A 21,787-nucleotide genomic window follows, 5' to 3' on the forward strand; every position below is an offset into this window, starting at 1 on the left:
AATGTTCCAGAAGCCCCCAGTTGTGCGAGAGTCCCACTGTCATATTACAGTACAGGCAGACATTTCATGTGAAGCATTCCATGAAGAGCTATCCAAGGCACTGGTAATCTCCCACATAGCACATGGCCTCCCCAACCAACGTACCGGTAATAATTGCTGCCCTCTCACATAGCAGTCCCCGTGGCCTCCCCAGGTACTGCTAATCCACAGGCAACAGCAGAGTAAAAGAGCAGTGCAAACCCTCACCTCTCCAGCCGTCATGCTCCAAGCCCTCCATCTTTTGTCCCCTCCTGGCTTGCATCATCTCTGGCGCTCTCTCACACCGCGGCATGCATGTGCTTCGCCAGGTTGTGCAGTGAGAGGACACCAGCGACAATGCAAGCCTGGAGGAAACACAAGAAGAAGGACTCGGAGCTTGATGGCTGGAGAGGCGAGGGCTTCCACTGAACTTTTACTTTGCTGATGCCTATAGTTTACTGGTACCTGGGGAGGCCAGAGGGATTGCTTTGTGTGAACACCTGGCGCTGGGACCAATATTGTATTAGGTCCATAAGACGCACTGACTTTTAGGGGGAGGAAAAGTGCGTACATAAAAACAAAAAAAATAAAACGTAGTTTACATTACCTGCCTTGACCCTCGCCAGTGCTATTCTGTGAAAATGCATAACTTCCAAGATTCTGTGAGAGAAGCCTATGTGAATAAGTCCACTCCCAGGAGCCAGATCTATGCACAGTTAGTTGAGCATACATTTGGCAAATTTGGCACTTGGGGGATGTAGTATCATATTTCCTGTACAGCCTGGAAGAGAGGGTTGTGCTCAAAGATGCCTGGCCTTGGTGCAGGCCAGGAACTGTGCATCGCTAGTGGACGACTAGACTTAGAGACTCAAGACCTACACTAGACTATGCTAGTGATTTTTCCATGTAAGATGGAAAGCTTTTATTATCAGTACAATATATCTGTAAATTTTTGCTTGTGAGTAAGAATTATACTTTCCCACAGTCTATATACTCCCTTTCCATGCTCAGCCAAGCTGCCATCCACAGTGTTGGCCCACAAGCATCTAACAGTTAGTAAGGCCCTGCCCACAGTCCGGTTATCCATTATCTTACCCAGTTATACGGGATACTAAGGAGTTTTGTAAGTACAATTCCTGGAGGAAAAATTGTAAACATTGTTTAATCAGTCTGTTCTAACGGAAGATTGCCCACCTGGAAAGATTGATATTACCTTAAGAAGCTGAAAAACTTATTTGAGGACAAAGCAGTGTGCATTGTGGATAGAGGACAAATGATTCAAAAAAGATACAGGAAAAAAAGGCCAACTACCTACATCCCGCCCAGAATGGGTTAGGGGGGCCTTTGACACCAGTTATTGACACGCTGTTTTAGAGCTTCACCCAGGTTTAAAAATAATTCACATCTTCTGCTATGTAACTTATACAATCTGAAATGAGCTTAATGACACTTAAGTAGTAACAATATCCCTTTTGAGTACAAAGACAACTTTTCACATTTCCCCTTACCTACATCTATCTGCTTCAATTTAGGTCTATTTTATGGTGCCTGAAATAAGAGACTGAATTACCCAATAAATTTAAATATTGGAGATGTATCTCACCTGTTTAGAAATGAGGAAGCCACGCAGTGGTGAAACCATTGTCATAGAGAACAGAAAGCGTGCATCTTCCACCCAGCCTTACGGTTTTATTGCAAGTGAACATCAACAGTTGTGGTACATTGAATGAAACAATCCGTATATATATCTACCTTGATTGTTGTCTCTTGTGCAGGCCCTTTACATGTGGAGGTGGGAGTGAGGGACAAACATGGGCCTAGCTTGGCTTGTCATAGAGAACGCTTTCTGTTCTGTATGACAATGGTTTGTTCCACTTTCCTTTTAATGTACTATCAGCGGAGCACACATCCAATGCAAGTAGTGGGAATGAATGCAGCCCGTTACATATTATTTGGCCAGCAGCACAACTTTCTCACATACTGGATATAACAGCTCTTAAAGGGGAAGTGCCACGTTACCTTTTTCTACTTGACAAGGCTCAGTGGTGAAACCGCCTATAAAGTTTTCTAGAAAGTCCGAGTGAAATGGGTTTATTTATCCATGGAAAGCTCCACAACTGAAGTCACTTTTAACATCATTGAATGCACTGGGTTCTGGAGCTTTCTGGGGGCAACTGAACTGGCAGGCTCCTTGGGTTGCTTGCTTTTTTATTGATATTATCTAATACTAGCATTTGAAGAACACCACATTTTAAATTCAAAAATAACTACCAGAAGTATAGGCTACACAACAGAACATCTAACACAAAGATAAAATGTAAAGAAACTAAGCAAAATGCATTTAAAATTACATTAGAAATAGTGCAATGTATTCTAAGCAGCACCATCTGAGGAACGAGACTTCATATAGCACCAGGACGGACAGAACAAAAAGGCATGCTGGTGGTTGTCTGTGTGCTTGAGGACAATCATCATCATCATCATCATCATCAACCCTGAAGGGAAAGATGGAACAACAACCAAAATGAGAAGAAAAATAGTGTGCAAACTATCCAAAAATAGTCACATTCGTATATTAATCTAAAATAGTCACATTCGTATACAACTAATGTTTAGATATACAGTGCCATCCACAATGTTTGAGATAAAGACACTAACCCCCTCTACCCACTCTTAAAACTAACCGCCTCCCCCCCTCAGCTACCCTTAAAACTAACCCTCCTGTTACCCAATGAGCTACAACCCCGACACCCAAATTACACACTGGGTGCCACTATAACAGCAAATAACATTGTGCTCTATAGTGTCTCCCAAATCACCAGGTGCACCCAAAGTACCTGCCTCACTTTAAAGTTCTACCTAATAATTTCCTCTACCTCATTAATATGTTTTCATTTATTATTGAGTTGCATTTACTCCTTTGAGAATCAACACAAGATGGAAGAACTGTTTTGGAGCACTTCTTGATCTTCAGAAGTTACAGTTCACCTGCCAGAATGCCATGTTAAAGAGAACCTGAACTGAAAATAAAAAGTCAAAATAACCATGCACATGTCTTACTACCCTCCTGTGTAGTCTACTCCTCAATCTCTTTCTCCTCTCCTGCGTCCCATTTGTCCACTGTGATCAATGGAATTCTCTGTCCTCCATTTTAAAAATGGCCATTACTCCATAACAGCTTTCTGGTCAGCACACTGTTAAACTGTAATATCACCCACTTGAACCATAGGGACACATAGACATTACATTGCACATTCAGTTGTAACGGACAGCTGCTGATATATAACTGACAGCAACTGGTATATTTCAGTTCTGACAAAATATTGTCAGAACTGGAAGGGATCACTGTAAGAAGAAAATGGTGAGCTTCTGAGAGGAACAGATGGTGAGGTTAGTATGTAATATTCATTTATAGCGACGTCATTTGTTTATTTTAAATAATTTTACTCGCTTCAGGTTCCCTTTAACTGGCATCTTGACCTTGAAATGCTAGCCTTCTGGTTTCCGAGTCACTCTGGAGAAAAAGTTAACTGAATATCGGCCCTGATCTGTTTTGAGGGGAGCTCAAAACAGATCAGGGCCCATATTCAGTTAACTTTTTCTCCTGAGCTTTCTCCTAGGGGATATGGTCACGCCTTGTCATATTACTTTTCCACCTACTTTATGGAATTTTTCAGAGTACGTATTCAGAGTACGTGTTATTATGCCGCCCGGTCAGTTGGCTGCAGGGTGAGCTGAACGACGGCTCAGCCTGCTGCCTCAAATTCTGGGAGGTGTTAAATACTATTCCCCCACCAATTCGTAGCAACTCAGAGGAATTTAAGTAATTCAGGGTTCAGCTTTTGTTGCCACCCGAATTACATTTAAAATCCTGTTGCGCCACTATAAACGTAATATCTATGGCGGCACTCAAGTCAGGCGATATGCAGCTGGCAGCACGTACCAAGGGGATCTGCCTCGAATTTTTAATTGCAAATTGCTGAAAAGTTATTTTAGAGAAAAGATGAAAGTATCTACTAGGAGAACAAGTTTATTGAATAGGGGCCCAGGTTTGACAGTGACAACCACATGATCAGCATTACAGCTGGAGAGCTAGCAATTTTTTTAGAAGGTCTAGGCGGCAGTTGCCATAACTCTTTAATTAAAGATATATTTTAAGATATTAATTCTGGCAAGTTGTCATGTGTGGTGACAATTACCGTCTTGGAATGATGCACATTATAAGGGAGTCATGTTCCTAAGGAAATGGTACTTCTAAGTTTGGCGTTTAGTGTTAGGTTTAGAGGGTCCTTCTTGTGTTGGGGAGAGTGACTTTTATTGCCATTTATAACACACCAGATGTTCTGGTCTTGTTGAGCTTAATACCGGTCAAAAATCAATATTACAGCTTTGAAATTATGAGGAGGTAGTCAATGGTAAGTCTCCCTGTTTCTGTCAAGACACTGTGCTGATCATTTGCATTGACTATTTTGCAGTCACTTCTACTTTTTTTTCTCTTCCTTCTCATGCAGTGTACTCCCCAGGCTTTTTTAGCCAGGTGCTCCAACTGGCTAATTTTGGTGAGCACCGGGTGTCATCAGCTCACCTCCTGACCCGGCATTCTCTCATTGCGCCCCACAAGGCTTCTTTTTCATGCTTCCCTGCTGGAAAAAGGATTTCTGGGGAGATCACGGTCATACATAACCAATTTAGGGCTTTTACTGTATTTCTGCCATGGTAATTACTGTATTTAACCCAATGGATAGTACGCATCAATGGAAATTTTTTGCATGACCTTTTAAAACACTAATGCATCATACCTGTATAAACCATCTAAAAAGGCAGAAAACACTGTTTTCTGTGCACATAAACCTATATACAGACAGCTATAACATATAGGGTAAAATAACTGCCATGTGTCTGACCTTTCCATGCTATTGGAGAGAGATACGGATCGGCGTCAAGGACATTTTCCCATATTTATTTGATAGGCCCCTTGTTGCTGGAAATCCAACAGGCTTTAGAGGTCCTAGAAGAAGAGATGCATATTTATAATAATACAAACTATAACTGCATATCAGCAATTCTAAAATGCATGCCAAGCAAAACTTTATTTTTATTTGCTTGCACCCTCAAAATAGTGACTGTTCATACAGCTTTGGGCACATAGCAAACAGCCACATGGGTACTTACCTTGGGAGAGGGAAACCTCTGGATCCTCTAGAGTCTCCCCCGTGCCCCCCCCCCTCCCCGGTTGTTCCAGAGCCAGGACCTCCACAAGCCTGTCCACAAGGGATTGTCAACGGAGCTCACCAACACTGTGTGGATGGCTTGCGCCAGCTCTCTAGCCCAGAGACTGCACATGCGCAGTGTGTGAGCTAAATGAAACTTTGGGGGTCCCTGTGCTGGAACTGAAAGATGGAGAGGGACTGGGAAAGCCTCTGTAGGATCCAGAGGCTTCCCTCTCCCGAGGTAACTATTTACATTTTTCACCTAAAAAACTCCCAAATTTGTGTTAAAGTGGACCTGAACTCAATACTCCTCTCTGCTCTAAAAGATACACAATAACATAATGACCTTTAAACAAAAAAACATGCATTTGTTACAGCTGATACAAATCCTAAAATAAATGTGCACAGTTCCTACTCCCTGATTCATGGAAGCAGACATATTGTTTACAGTCTGTACTTTCAAGGGGTTTTTCATGTGAAATTAGTCAAATTACAACTTGTGATTAGACACAAATGAAGGGGAATTAAACAGGCTAAACTCTCTAAATACAATCAGGGTGCATTTCTCTAGGTTTTCCTTCTGTCCTGTGCAAGAGTTCAGGTCCACTTTAAGCCTGAAATAAATGACTAATGCAGCACTGCCCTGCTAGTCTATCTCCCAATTTTGTTTTCCTTAGTGTATTGGGATGTCAAGTCTCCTGCTCCTGCCATTTACTATCATTAGAGCTCTAACTACCCAGTTCCAGCCAGTGGCGTTCAAATGTAGAAGAGAACTGAACCAAAACGGCAAATAAGTTAACATTCAGATTTGTACTTACATGGTCATCCTCAGAGGATTTAGGCCTGTATTTCCCCATGATGAATCAGACAGGAGTTTCAGTTCAAACTGCAGCACAAATATAGGGCACAATACTGTCTGGGGAACTGCATGGCAATCTATTTCCACCCTTTCCACAGACTGCTAGTGTGCGAATGCAGAACTTCAGGGACCGCAGTTCAATGATTGGAGAGTTACAGTAGAAAGAAGCAGTGTGAGCGGATTATATACCTCTTACATCATTACCTACAGTGTAGTCACATGATGTTGCCAAAACCTAAACAAAAGACATCCTGGAATCTCTGATTTCACAATGGGAAAATCACCATCTATGAGACGTTCTCACATGAAATCTTGTGTAACCTTAAAGAGAACCCGAGGTGTGTTTAACGAATGTTATCTGCATACAGAGGTTGGATCTGCCTATACAGCCCAGCCTCTGTTGCTATCCCAAACCCCACTAAGGTCCCCCTGCACTCTGCAATCCCTCATAAATCACAGCCGTGCTGTGAGGCTGTGTTTACATCTGTAGTGTCAGTCTCAGCTGCTCCCCCGCCTCCTGCATAGCTCCGGTCCCTGCCCCCGTTCCTTCCCTCCAATCAGCAGGGAGGGAAGGGATGCAGGCGGGGACTGGAGTTCTGCAGGAGGCGGGGAGAGCAGCAGACTGACACTATAGAGATAAACACAGCCAGCTCTGACAAGCTGTTTGTCAGCAGCGTGGCTGTGATTTATGAGGGATTGCAGAGTGCAGGGGGACCTTAGGGGGGTTTTGGATAGCAACAGAGGCTGGGCTGTATAGGCAGATTCAACCTCTGTATGCAGATAATATTCTTCAAACCCACCTCAGGTTCTCTTTAAGATGCATACACACGTCTGATTTTATGCCCGATTGTCATTCAAACCGGACGTTTGAACGACTTGTCAAACAAAAAGTCGTTCAGACTCCTTGTACACACAGACAAAACATTTAAAATGCTAATTACAGCTAATTTACATGTCGTTTGACTGGTCAATGAACTTCATAGAACAAAGGACCAGATCAAATGACTTGTTTTAAAGTCTATTAGTGTCAAACTAATAGACTTTCACACAATTCGCTTGTACACATGTATGGACCTAGCAGTGGTTTGAACGACAGTTAGTCCATGGATCCGCCAAGCGGATCAGTCAAAACTGCTGCTATGAGTCTAACAATCGTTCGTACACACGCCAAACTGTCGTTCAAATGACCGGTTAGAAATATCAGACATGTGTACGTACCTTAAAGTGAACCTCCGGACTAAAAATCTACTCAGCAGAACTGAAAAGGCTTGGTGTTTCTTTAACAGTTTCACAGCATCAGAACTTTGTTTTTCTTACCAAAGCATCATTTTTAGCTGCATTTTTAGCTAAGCTCCACCCATCAAAGAAAACTGCCCTGGCTTTTTTCCCTTGATGCTGTGCAAAGCATGATGGGATTTCCTATGTTGCTGTTCACATTGCCTAGCAACTGGGAGGGGTGATCAGCACACAGGACAGTTGGAACTGTGTCTCATGCTCTGTCACCTCCTTTCAACCAAAAAGATTGCTGCCCTCATGAAATCAAACATTTGCCTGTTCTTTTAGGTGGGTAAGAGATTATATTACCTATCTATTTTAATTAACATAACTAATGTAACTTAATGACAGTATGTTTGTTTAGGCTGAAGTTCCTCTTTAAGGTGCACATCAGGGGACAATTCTAGGGGCTGGAGGAAGCCCCAGGTAAGTAAATCTGTTTTTTTGTTTTTTTTTTTGCCTCGTATCCTCTTTAAGGGGATTTTTCCACCCATGAAAAATGATTGTTGCTCCGGTCAGCTGTTTCTGGTCACATTGGGAAGTTAAAAGATTCTATAAGCATTTCCTCCCAACACCCTTGATCACTTGTTCAGGAATGGGTTTTACCAGGATGACCCAAGACAGGCCTGGTCAGGTTTCCTTCTCCTAATGAGTGAATTTGGCGAGGTGCAAAGTATTAAGATTCTCAAATAGTGAGAATAGAGAAATCAGCCCTAGAGAGAAAGGGGGGTGGGGGTGGGGGGAGATTGGCAATGTAAATACACACATTGAAAACTTTCATTGCTTTTTCCATTTTCATAAAACTCCTGACTTACCAATCTGTAGCTTTGAAGAATCACTCTGCATCTTTCCTGTGAGTGGATGATGTTCTTCCAAACGTTTTTTATTTGCAGCTAAAATTAAGGCAAGTTTTGTACGTTTTTTCCTGTTGTCAGGTACGTGTGTATTGCAATGATTGTCATACCTTACCATAGTTCTTCTAAGGCACATGTCATACCTATATTTTTTATTTATGGAGTTTCTCACAATTTTCAAGCGTTGAGGTTTGGAAAGAGTTTTGTCTGTGCTTAAACTATTGCCAATTCTCAAACCGGTCCTTGCTGTAGGTTTGTTACTTGCATCAGCCGACTGTTCATTTGTGCGCAACACACGTGCTTCTTTATCTTGAAGCTTTGTTAGAAAAACCTTAGTGTTTCCAACGCTCTGTTTGTTTCTAAGGCACCTAGTGGTCTGTCCAGTTGTCCATGTATGCTGATTTCCTCTTAAAGTCCTATTATGCTTTTCACTGGAAGCTTCATTCTTTGATTCTACATGTGCTCCCAACACGACTCTTTGTGCTCTTCCTTGATTAATATCCGGTTTCAGGTCATCCTTTGTTGATTGCACAACTTCTTTGGCAGTGGCTTTTTCATTATTGCTGAGCTCTACAGTGCAAATCTCATCCACATCAAAAAGGTTTCCAGGACATGCAAGCTGTATGGAGACATCTTTTATTCTATCACTCTGCAAATTTCTTAGACTCTGTCCATTTTTGCGTTTCTGCTTACTTCTCTTTAAGGAAAAGCTTGCAGGATGGACATATTTAGAAAATGTGTCAAGATCATCTAACATATCTGAATGTGACACATGGACACTGTTTTCTAAGTGGTTTTTAGAAGAGGAAAACTGAATGCTGGTTTGTCTACGTGATTTCCAGTGCTTTTTAGCACGAAGAGGTTTGCGAGCATTGTCTTTTCGTGTTATTAAAAGAGATTGTGTTTCTGTTGTTTGCATGAACCAGGTAGCAAGGTTATTCATGTTACATTTTTTCTGAAAAAGTAACTGAACAGGGGACCTTCGTTCAGAGCTGCAAAATTTCAAGGTTTGACAGTCACGTCCCACATTATTTTCTGTAACCCACGTCTTCCCTATATGTTCAAATTTGCTTTCTACATGCTTTATCAAAGTCCTATTAGATGCTGATACAGACCACCAATTTGGAACTGTGTCATTTGGTAGGTCTGTAGAACATGGAACAGTAGAGTCTGTAGAACATGGAACAGCAAAACATGGACTGACAGAAGAACATGGACTTTCCTCTTCATTACGGTCACTACTTAAGCACTCAGTATCTGGCTTACTCTGTTGGTTGTAACTTCTTAATTTCCTTCTGTAGGATTTAATTTTGTGGAAACTAGTCTTTTTGGATTTGTGGCGTAAGGCACATGTGGTGGAAATTCTAGACAGTGAAGGGTGACGTAGTGCAATTAATGATGGCTTCCTAGATCTAGTCATATAATTTGAAAAGGTTTGTGTTCTAATCAATCGAGATTTCATAATTTTATGTTTTTGGGATTTAGTTTTCTTGTTCAGGTTTTGTTCTTCTTGACATTCATCCAGTTTATCTGATAATTTATTCTTTTCCTGGTCCACATTTGATTGAGTTCCAGTTTTGTTCTTTTGTCGTTTCTCTTTTGACTTGATCACATGTAAACCAGAGACATTGAAAGGCTCAGCCAGCCTCTGAAAACGTGTGGAAAATCTTAGTAATACTTGGTAGTCATTTGTTTTTAGTGGCATGGTGTGGTCTTCTGATGGTTCAACATATGTAATATCAGAAATCACAGAAGATTCTGGTAAGTTTTGCATTTTTTTAATTTTAATTTGTGTGCTGGATATATTTTTTGCAACATATGTTTCAGTGCTTTTTGATTTTTCCAAATATGACATATTAGGCTGTGCAACACTTCTGATGGTCTTTTTACAAATGGACATTTTCAGATCATTTTTAATTTTAACAAGCATTTTCTTGTTGAGATTCTTTCGACGTTGTGATTTTGCCACAGATCTTCTAATGCTCCTCAAGGAATAATGACCAACCCTGTTGGGTCCTTCAAATTTCTTCCTTAAAGTACACATACTTTTATTATGATTTACTACACGGGCTTTAGCTTTGGATGGCCTTGAAGATGTGAGATCCTCAGAGTTATCCGATTCCCCAGATTGAGTGGAACAATCCAATACCTGACTTTCATTGACTATATCAACGGAAAGTTTTCTAAGTGCACCTTGTGGCTGGTGTTCTCTGTTCTTATCCCGTGTAGTATGCACCGGGCTTAAGGCATACTTCACTCCATCTTCAGTCTGAATTTCAGAGATATACATACGCTTTATTGGGTTAGAGTAGGTATTTATCAACGTTCTGCATTGTGAAGAATTCAGAGTTAAGGACTCTAAACCTAAAGGTGAACCGGTTAGTTTGTCCTGTGCTGCTAATTTTAAAGAGCGATGACTGGCTGTTCCCAAACTGGTTTCTGGCTTTTGAGACAATTCACCATGGTGTTTTGCTTGAATAGCCATGTGTCTTCTAGTTTCAAAAGTTCCAGTGTTTCCTTGACTCTCTAATGTTTTTGTACTCCAGGTAATGGAATCTTCCAAACGTTCTATCACCACCTTCAAATGGGCATTTCTTGCTTTATCAGTAGTATTCCTACTCACCAGTCCCTTGGCTTTAAGTTTCTTTACAATTCCTGAGTTGTGGCTAATGGTGCATTTGCAAAATAAATTTGTGTTCCTTGGAACAGAACATTGTGCATGCGAGACATCACATAATTTGCATTTTCCCAAAATATTCTTGGAATATCTTTTCAAAGGAGTTTCGCTTTCAGCAAAAGCATCGGAATAACGCCTTTTACATTTCTTATTTACAAAGCTTTCTGTGGCAGGAAATGTTGAGCGTTCTGGTAAACAAGACGGACTATTCTTGAAGCCATTAACATTCTCAGAATGTATTCTTATTTTACAATGAGGTAGATCCGTTTGAGTCTCCCGACCTGCACTCTCTGTTGAAGTACTTTCAGAATTCTTCATGACTAAAATGTCACTAATACGACCCGTTTTGGAGACCTCGGTCTTGGCCATAGTCTCTGCTGTGCTCCTTATATCGTTTTCAAAACCGCCTTTTTCCTTAGGAAAAGCATCACGGAAATTAACTTCACCAGGGAATTCCAAAGATTGGCTGCTAGATGAAGAAGAACAATCAAATATTGACAACTTTTCTTTACGCTTACGGAATCTTGTTTGCATCCCGGCATTCTTTAGGTGATCTGAATCTTTGCTCAGTAAATCTCTATAATAATTTGCTTTTGAATTTTTCAGAAAGTGCTTCATTAAATTTCCAATATGTACTGAGCCAATCTTCGACTTTTTTTGAGAACTCTTCTGCATAGCTGCATTGCTTTCAGCAGGTCTTAGGCTAGTCTTTTTCCCAATAACAGTACTTGACTGATCTTTGCTATTTGAATTTTCTGTCACTGTCCCAACTTCACCTGTTTGGCAAGATTTGTTTCTTACAGAAGAGCGAGTTGCTGGTATGCTGCAGTATTTCAAGTCACAATTCACTATGGCTCCATCCAAACGTGTTGAAACTTTTTGTAATTTTAAACGGGGCAAAGGGGAATAAGTTACAGAATGGTACCCACTAGAACGGCTAATAAATAATTTATTTTTTCTTGATCGTGTATTGATGCAGTACAGATTCTGGTCTTTGGATGTAAGGTGCAAGTCTTCATGTTTAATGGGATTTAAGTTAACAGTTCCCAAGGTTAAATTGGGCCACGTAAGGCGTAAATCTTTTAGACGAACAGACGGATAAGGCAGTTTGGAATGTGTTGCATGCTTATGAAGACTGACACGTTTGACTTTTTCCTTCATGCAAGAGTAAAATTCAGTGGCTGTTTTTCTTGTTCTTTTGGATGACGTAGCCAAGTTATAGGTCTTCAGCTGGTCATAGCACTTCTGTGAACATGACTTCCGTTCCTCTCTCAAGAATTTCAGCATAAGCACTAACTGCTGTCGGTGGTAGTGGCAACAGCGGTTTAAAACCTTAGATAACGGAGTGTTTTCTTTGCGAAGTCTCCTCACTTTCTTCGGTTTCCGTAAAAAATAGCCATTGACTCTATAAAAGAAAATGAAAAAAAAACTGTTTAACCTATACAAATTGCTCTTTTGTATTGCAAAAACTATTAAAATTATCCAGTGCAATAACTGATGTGCTATTAAAGCTTAAAATAAATTTATATAGATTTTTTTTTATTATGTGTCATATTTAAACAAAAACAGGAAAATACAATTTTTATACCCTGTAATATTTGTTTTGCATCCCACCCACTGGCTTTACTGACTAGCGTCACAAATACAGAAGGTTTCTTGTGTTGTGTAGTAATGAGAGCACATATCTCCATTAAGAGCATCAGCACATAATCATAAATTTACCAAGTCAGAGGACTTTGCTTTTATAAAGTTAAAGATTTTTCTTTTTATGACTGCAGTAAACCAAAATGCTTATAAGGATTTATTAGTCAAACCAGCATGCGGTGCCCTAAAAATGGAATGTTTGTTATTATTCCACACATTAAAAAAGAAAAGCAAATAGATTTTAAGATTGAAGAAAAGGAAAATACTGTATTAAAAACGCTACTACTGCCCTTTAATATACCAGTAGCACAAATTTAGAAACAATGAGAAAAAAAGGCATTTAAAGTGTACTTAAAGTGAACCTTAAGTGAAAATAAACTAGAAAATAAAATTAGATAATGGCCCATATAATTAACATTTCTCCCGAGTTTTCTCCTTGGTGATATTTTCCCAACTTGTCAATAAAATGCCTTTTAACCATTTCCGCCGCCCGGACGTGAAGCTCACGTCCGGGCGGCACCTCTGCAGCGCTCCCGCGCTTGGGCACGCTCCCGCTGGCGCGCCCCCGTTGTGTCCCCCGGTAGCCCTGGGATCAGTGAAAGGGAACATGGTTCCCGATCACCGATTTCCTTTCCCCCGCAGAAAAACTGACGCGCTCACCTGTGAGGCTTCAGTTCTTCTGCCCGGACAGATTTCCGCATCCCCCTTGTACTTCCGCTTAGCGAGAAGTACAAGGAGGGTAAACAAAAAGGAAGGTGGCCAGCTTGTGGCCAAATAGTAAAACTACAGCTACACATTTTTTACATTACTATTTACACAGATAACAACATTAAACATTTACAGTTTATGTCCCACATCCAAATATTAACCAAATAAAAATTTTAATGAAAAAAAAAATACAATAAAAAAAAAAAAAGACAAATAGTTACCTAAGGCTGGTTTCACAATGGGACGTTACAGGCGCACGTTAGAGCAGCCTGTAACGCACCCCAACGGACACCAATGAAAAATCAATGGGCCGGTCACAGTGCCCACGTTGCGTTACGTTGTAACGCAGCACGTCTACATAATGTACTGCATGCAGTACTTTACGCTAAGCCGCGTTAGACGGTTTGCACATGCTCAGTAGGGGTTGGTTTTTTCATTTTATGGGCGGAGAGGAGGCGGGGAGAGGCCACTACATAGCCAGGCACATGGCTACTTATTATTCACTGCACTTGCAGTGTTTACATCCTGGAGCGGCCGTGGATTGGCTGGCGGGACCACGTGATGCGGAGAGCTCCGCTCACGTGGTCTCCGCAGTGCCTCCGACAGAGCAGGCGCACCAAGAGCTGCTTGTAACGCGGCTCTTGGTAGCCTCCTGATCCAACACCACCAGGCGTTGCGTTAGGGGCACGTTATGCGCCCATAACGTCCCCTAAAACGCAACGTCCCACTGTGAAATCAGCCTAAGGGTCTGAACTTTTTAAATATGCATTTGAAGGGGGTATACTACAAACATTTTTTAAATTATAAGCTTGTAAATAGTGATGGACGCAAAACGGAAACAATGCACCTTTATTTCCAAATAAAATATTGGCGCCATACATTGTGATAGGGACAAAATTGAAATGGTATAATAACCGAGACATACGGGCAAATAAAATACATAGGTTTTAATTATGGTAGCGTGGATTATTTTAAAGCTATAATGGCCGAAAACTGAGAAATAATGAATTTTTTCCATTTTTTTCTTATTAATCCTGTTAAAATGCATTTACCGTAAAGTGGCTCTTAGCAAAATGTACCACCCACAGAAAGCCTAATTAGTGGCGGAAAAAAGATATAGATCAATAAATTGTGATAAGTAGTGATAAAGTTATTAGCGAATGAATGGGAGGTAAAAATTGCTCCGATGCATAAGGAGAAAAATCCCCCCGGGCTGAAATGGTTAAAGAAAATCTGTAATGGAAAAAAACTCCCCTGGGGGGTACTCACCTCGGGTGGGGAAAGCCCACGGCGGCGGAGAAAATCCTCCTGGAGCGGCGGCGATGTAAATATTTACCTTTTGGCTCCAGCACAGGTGACGTATCCGCTCTACCCACGGAGATAGGTGAAAATAGCCGATCTCCGTCGGGCCGCTCTACTGCACAGGCGCAAGTCTCCTGCGCCTGCGCAGTAGAGCAGACCCGGCGGAGATCGGCTATTTTCGCCTATCTCCGTCAGAAGAGCCGCAACAGCGCCCCCGCTGGAGACCGAAAAGGTAAATATTGCACAGGCTGTCGGATTTGTCGCCTGTGCGTTCCGTGGGCTGCAGCGAGACTGCCGCGGGACACAGGATGATGGGGGAAGCCTCGATAGGGTCCAGAGGCTTCCCTCTACTGAGTTGAGTACCCCCCAGGGGAACTTTTTTTCAGTACGTTTTCTTTAAACCACCAGCAAGCCAGAAAATGCTTAAAATAATTTTAACCATTTACCGCCATCCTAACGTATTAAAACGTCATGCTTACCGCTATTAACGGCAACGTGACGTTTTAATACGTCGCACGTTCCCGCCGCCGCTACCGCCGCTGTTTCCGTCGGGATCCCGTGCTGGGAGATTGCGGAAGAAGACCGAACGGTCCTCTACCCAATTGCAGTGCCTGGAGTGAATGGACGTGACTGCGAACAGCGGCTATGTCCATTCACAAAAACAGGAAATGTAACAATTAAACAAAGTGAAAAAACAAAGAAAAAGTGAACACTTCCTATAACGAGTGTTCACTAGCGCCATGTTGTGGCCAAAAAGTATATTACACCGACAAAATACATACATTTTCAAGTACATACACATTAATAAAATTACACTTCCATCCCTCCCCCCCCCCAAAAAAAACACTTGTAAAAAAAAAAATCAGCTTAAAAAAAATAAATAGTTGCCTTAGGGATTCAGCTTTTTTAATCTATATTTTATGGGGTACAATGAATTTTAATTTATTACATAGGGGCTTGTAATTATGACCAGAACAAAAAAAAAAAAGAACAGAAAAATAACACTTATTTCAAAATAATATACTGTCGCCATACATTGTGATAGCGACATAATTTAAACGGTTTAATAATCGGGACAACTGGGCAAATAAAACGTGTTTGTTTTATCCACAGGAGAATGTTTAATTTTAAAACTATAATGGCTGAAAACTGAGAAATAATGATTTTTTTTCTTTTATTTCTGTTTTTCTCATTAAAACACATTTAGAATAAAGTTCTTAGCAAAATGTACTATCCACAGAAAGCCTAATTGGTGGCGGAAAAAACGAGGTATAGATCATTTTCTTGTGATAAGTAGTAATAAAGTTATTAGGGAATAAAAGGGAGGAGCACTGACAACTGAAAATTGCTCTGGTCCGTTAGGATAAAAACCCTTGGAGGTGAACTGGTTAAGATCACAATTTCACCTACATTTTGTACTTTTTCAAATAAAAAAGTGCAGAAACTTTATTGTAAAGAGAAGATGAAAAATGGTCTCCAAGGAGAAAAATAATTGCATATGAGCCAATGAATTGAATGTGTAGTACAGATAATAAGAAAATTAGTAGCAAATAAAAGTCTCCTTTTTATTTTCGGCTTTATAGCTTTATTCTTAAAGCGGACCAAAACCAAACATTTTTTAATTCAAAATATTTAGTTGCACCACTCTGACACATACAAAGACAAAGAAGTACAGGATACGTCAATTTTTGACATGTCAAACAAAATTTGCCATTTATATTATTCGCTGTCCTTGCGGTCTTCTCTATGTGGGGGAAACGACCCAAATAGTGAGAAACAGGATTTCTCAGCATAGGACCACTGTGAGATCAAGTACTGTGGACTTGCCCATCCCCCGACACTGTAAAAAAAAGGGTCATAGCGGTGAAGATCTCAGATTTATGGTGATAGATCATGTACCAAGGCTCCAGAGAGGGGGCGATCGCATACTGGCTTTAAAGAAAAAAGAGTTTTTTTGGATAAATTAACTGAACACGCTTTTTCCCACAGGTCTTAATCGTGATTTTGACTTACACTTGTTTCGGTGATTACAGGTTGAACTGATATGATCGATTATTATGAAAGGGAAAGAAGGGATTGAATATGGACTCATCATTATGCAAGGGAAAGCTGCAGGATTGTGTGAATATCTATTTTCACTTTTGTTTTAACTTATTTTGATACCCATAGGGTTAATTTTGTGTTTCTGATTATGCTTAATTATGCTTAATTGATGTGATGTCACTTCCTGCTGTGTGCTTAAATACCTTGATGTTTCACTGTTTGAATTAGCTTGACAAAGGACAAGGATTGTCCGAAAGCTTGCTCTGTATATCTACTTATCTGCTCAATAAAAGAGCTTGGAGTGCTGCAAACCTCTTGTTTCTTTTTAAAGATAAACACTCCTTTAAAGAGAATCTGTATTGTTAAAATCGCACAAAAGTAAACATACCAGTGCGTTAGGGGACATCTCCTATTACCCTCTGTCACAATTTCGCTGCTCCCCGCCGCATTAAAAGTGGTTAAAAACAGTTTTAAAAAAGTTTGTTTATAAACAAACAAAATGGCCACCAAAACAGGAAGTAGGTTGATGTACAGTATGTCCACACATAGAAAATACATCCATACACAAGCAGGCTGTATACACCCTTCCTTTTTAATCTCAAGAGATCATTTGTGTGTTTCTTTCCCCCTGCAGCCTTCTTCCACTGAAGTGTCAGGCTGTTTCTTCCTGCAGAGTGCAGACAGCTCTGCCTGTATGTAATTCCTCAGTATGTGAAAGCCCAGCCAGCTCAGAGGAGGATTTATCCAGCTTGTAAAAGATAATAGAGCAGAGAGAAGCTGCACTAATCTAAATAACACACAGGCAGTGTGCAGAGAGGGGCCTGGAGGGGGGAGATGCATCACAGAACCACAACACTGAAGAACTTGGCAGCCTTCCAGACACAGGCTGACAAGTCTGACAAGAGAGAGATAAGTTGATTTATTACAGAGATGGTGATAGTAGAACATGCTGCAGTAAGCCAGAGCACATTAGAATAGATTTTGGAACTTGTAGGATGGAAAAAAAACGGATGAAATTTTTGTTACGGAGTCTCTTTAAGCCTATGAGGATTTCAGTGCATGCTTTTCACCCTTCTCTTTTCATAACTAGGGTTATACAGGTGGCAGCCATTACTTCTAAGCTTAGTAGGAGGTTTTAGATCATGAGTGTGTTTGTCATCAGCTACCCTCCCTCACAGGTGCATCCTCTATGGGAAATCTCACACAACCTGAGATCACCTCCCCTGTGACATCAGTAGCAGTCTGTGTTTTGTTTTTTATGTCCATCAGTTTCCCGGAAAAATCCCGGCAATATCAAAGGAAGGGAGGGGTTCCTCCAATAAAATGTAAAATATTTTATATTTGTCATCATGCAGCTGAAAAAAGGCTGCTATTTACTATTATAATTTAGAAAATAGATTTTATTTCTGAAATCTTGTATTTTTAATTTGGGTCCACTTTAACATTGCATCATATTGTCACAATTGCAGTTTTGAATCCACACTGTCTTTTAACCTCCCTGGCGGTTAATTTTTTTTGCCAAATTGGCAAAAAAACTTTTTTTTTTTAAATTTATTTTTTTTGTTTCATGTAAAGCTACCAGAGTGGTAGCTACATGAAACACCACTAGAGGGCGCATGTGTCCCTCTAGTGCGATCGTCGCTGGCATCTATAGCAAACAGGGGAACGCGTATATAACGCGTTCCCCTGTTTGGCTTCTCCTGTCGCCATGGCGACGATCGGGATGACGTCATGGACGTCCTGACGTCAGACACCTCCGATCCAGCCCATAGCGCTGCCCGGAACTCATTGGTCTGGGCAGCGCGGGGCTCTGGCGGGGGCCCTCTTTCGCCGCTGCGTGCGGGCCGATCGCCGCAGAGCGGCGGCGTTAAAGCTGTGCGCGCGGCTAGCAAAGTGCTGGCTGCGCGCACAGCAATTTACAGCATGAAAATCGCCCCACCAGGGGCTGAGATCTCCCCCTGCGCGGCATAGCCCGAGCTCAGCTCGGGCTTACCGCCAGGGAGGTTAAAGAGAACCCGAGGTGTGTTAAAAGAATGTTATCTGCATACAGAGGCTGGATCAGCCTATACAGCCCAGCCTATGTTGCTATCCCAAACCCCACTAAAGTCCCCCTGAACTCTGCAATCCCTCATAAATCACAGCCGTGCTGTGAGGCTGTGTTTACATCTGTAGTGTCAGTCTCAGCTGCTCCCCCGCCTCCTGCATAGCTCCGGTCCCTGCCCCCGTCCCTTCCCTCCAATCAGCAGGGAGGGAAGGAATGCAGGCGGGGACTGGAGTTCTGCAGGAGGCGGGGAGAGCAGCAGACTGACACTATAGAGATAAACACAGCCAGCTCTGACAAGCTGTTTGTCAGCAGCGTGGCTGTGATTTATGAGGGATTGCAGAGAGCAGGGGACCTTAGGGGGGTTTGGGATAGCAACAGAGGCTGGGCTGTATAGGCAGATCAAGCCTCTGTATGCATATAATATTCTTCAAACCTACCTCGGGTTCTCTTTAAAGTGGTCTGAAACTCTGACATAACATTCAATAAAAATGTGTTTTCCTACTTTTATTACTCATACAGTTATCATATTTGCTTTTGTGCACACATAATATTGTCTGTTTACAAATTACAAGTTTTCAAGGTGTAATTTTTCTTACCCTGAAAGCTGGCATTGCATTTTATTATTTTTCTATTATAACTGCTTTTTATTATATATTAAAATCTTCTAATGAGCTATTCTGAACACTGTGTGTGCCTGAAGTAGAGACAGTTTCTCACAGAGTGTTTGTTTACATTCCATTGTTGATAGATTTGTGTTTAACAAGTAAAAATGATACTGTTATCTCTAGTTTGGATGTGGATTTGAAGCTGAATAGCGGGAGAAAGTGCTTGGTTTAACCATTTCAGTGATGTTCTGCTAGAATTTTTTTCTGGGATAGTAGCTTTTAACCAGTTCGGCCTATCTGGACGAGCTTCCTCCTCCTGATAGGCACTGCTGCTCCCGCCGTATGGTGCGCGCGATCGGGCGCGCTTCAGCCGCTAGTCCCCCGATCAGTGAATGGGAATATAATTCTCATTGACTGATCTAACTTCCCCACAGAAATACCGACGCTTTCTATCCAGAGAGCACGGTATTTCTGCCCCAGGAAACTTCTCCTCTGCTTTTTGGTTCCTGGAAGCGAGATCGTTCGCATCCAGAACTTTTTTCACTGTGGCCATCTTGTGGCCAAATAGTAAACTGCACCCACATACATTTTTAATTAAACAATTATATTATTTTACATTTAAAATAAGCAGTTTCCCTCCCACACCAAAAATTACCCACATAGATTTTTTATTAAAAAAAAATACAATAAAACAAAAACAACATAAATAGTTACCCAAGGGCCTAAACTTTTTAAATATGCATGTCAAGAGAGTATGCTATTATATTATAAGCTTATAGTGATGGACGCAAATTGGAAAAATGCACCTTTATTTCTAAATGAAATATCGGCACCATAAATTGTGATAGGGACATCGTTTAAATGGTGTAATAACCGGGACAGATGGGCAAATAAAATACATGGGTTTTAATTACGGTAGCATATATTCATTTCAAACTATAATGGCCAAAAACTAAGAAATAATGAATTTTTTTCATTTCTTTCTTAATTTTCCCGTTAAAATGGATTTAGAAAAAAAGAATTCTTAGCAAAATGTACCACCCAAAGAAAGCCTAATTAGTGGCGGAAAAAACAAGATATAGATCAATTCATTGTGATAAGTAGCAATAAAGTTATAGGCGAATGAATGGGAGGTGAACGTTGCTCGGATGCATGAGATTTTCGGCACTGCGGTGCTGAACCGGTTAAGCTGTGAGGAATCTATTACAGCAAAGTAGAAATGCTGGCTTTCAGACCACTTTAAGGCTATTCAAAAGAAACAAAAATAATAATAAAGTTATTAACCCTTTGTCGGGGCAATAGCGAAGCACTTCTGTAACCCGTTGCATGAAATATAATGAAAGCTGCTAACAGTTAACCACTTGAGGACCCACCCTTTACCCCCCCTTAAGGACCAGCATTGAATTATGTGATCTGTGCTGGGTGGGCTCTACAGCCCCCAGCACAGATCAGGGTGCAGGCAGAGAGATCAGATCACCCCCCTTTTTTCCCCACTAGGGGGATGATGTGCTGGGGGGGGGGGGTCCGATCTCTCCTGCCTGCGTGTGGCTGGCGGGGGGGGCACCTCAAAGCCCCCCTCCCTCTCCTACCTGTCCCCCCGGTGATCGGGGCTGCACAGGACGCTATCCGTCCTGTGCAGCCTGTGACAGGACGTCCCCTGTCACATGGCAGCGATCCCCGGCCGCTGATTGGCCGGGGATCGCCGATCTGCCTTACGGCTCTGCTGCGCAGCAGCGCCGTACAATGTAAACAAAGCGGATTATTTCCGCTTGTGTTTACATTTAGCCTGCGAGCCGCCATCGGCGGCCCGCAGGCTATTCACGGAGCCCCCCGCCGTGATTTGACAGGAAGCAGCCGCTCGCGCGAGCGGCTGCTTCCTGATTAATCAGCCTGCAGCTGGCGACGCAGTACTGCGTCGCTGGTCCTGCAGCTGCCACTTTGCCGACGCACGGTATAAGCGTGCGGTCGGCAAGTGGTTAAACACACTAAAATTAATCCCTTCACCAGTACAACAACTACTCCATACCTTTTCCGCATCTTTTGCCGGCAACACTTTCTGCAATTATGCTCGCTTTCAGACCACTTTAAACTGTAAAATGACCTTTCCTGCACTAAGTAAAACTTTAACTCAAGCCATCACTTTCTTGGCTATTTAAGAATCCATTTGTTCTTCAGAAAACAAGACCGACTTCGACAAGCTGTTGACAAGCTCAGAGAAGCTCTTTTGCATATATAACAACTCAAGTTTTTGACTCTTCCTGTACTGGAAAACAGAAAATCACTTCACATCATTTCTTAGTAGTGCTAGTATCATATGAGTATATGGTTATCTTATAATGTTACAGGTCATGTCAAGTTCACACTAAACTGAAAACCCATTTCTTTTCTTGCCACTGATAGAGCTCTCTTTTAATGGTTTCTGAATGCTGCTGTGATTCTTTTTTATTAAGTAAAATTGTTTTGTTTTTTTAAATAAAAAAAAAAAAAACTTTTCTTTTAATTAACCCTCCCCCCTCCCCAAATTCGCCCTAGACTACGTACATACACT

The 21,787-nt window shown here is 41.4% G+C and overlaps 1 protein-coding gene across 2 annotated transcripts in view; it reads right to left on the reverse strand.

Moving 5' to 3' along the window:
* Positions 1-490: 490 nt before the first annotated feature.
* LCORL (ligand dependent nuclear receptor corepressor like) overlaps positions 491-21,787 on the reverse strand; it is a 136,728-nt gene continuing 115,431 nt past the window's right edge. For both annotated transcript variants that reach the window (XM_068277895.1, XM_068277904.1), the window contains exons 7-9: positions 8,178-12,298; positions 4,923-5,026; positions 491-2,513 (exon numbers count right to left, since the gene is read on the reverse strand). In XM_068277895.1, coding sequence (XP_068133996.1) covers positions 4,932-5,026; positions 8,178-12,298 — 4,216 coding nt within the window. In that variant the 3' untranslated portion in view covers positions 491-2,513; positions 4,923-4,931. The remainder of the gene's footprint in view (positions 2,514-4,922; positions 5,027-8,177; positions 12,299-21,787) is intronic.

The sequence above is a fragment of the Hyperolius riggenbachi genome, chromosome 1 (assembly GCF_040937935.1).
Source record: "Hyperolius riggenbachi isolate aHypRig1 chromosome 1, aHypRig1.pri, whole genome shotgun sequence".
NCBI classification, from domain to species: Eukaryota; Metazoa; Chordata; class Amphibia; order Anura; family Hyperoliidae; genus Hyperolius; species Hyperolius riggenbachi.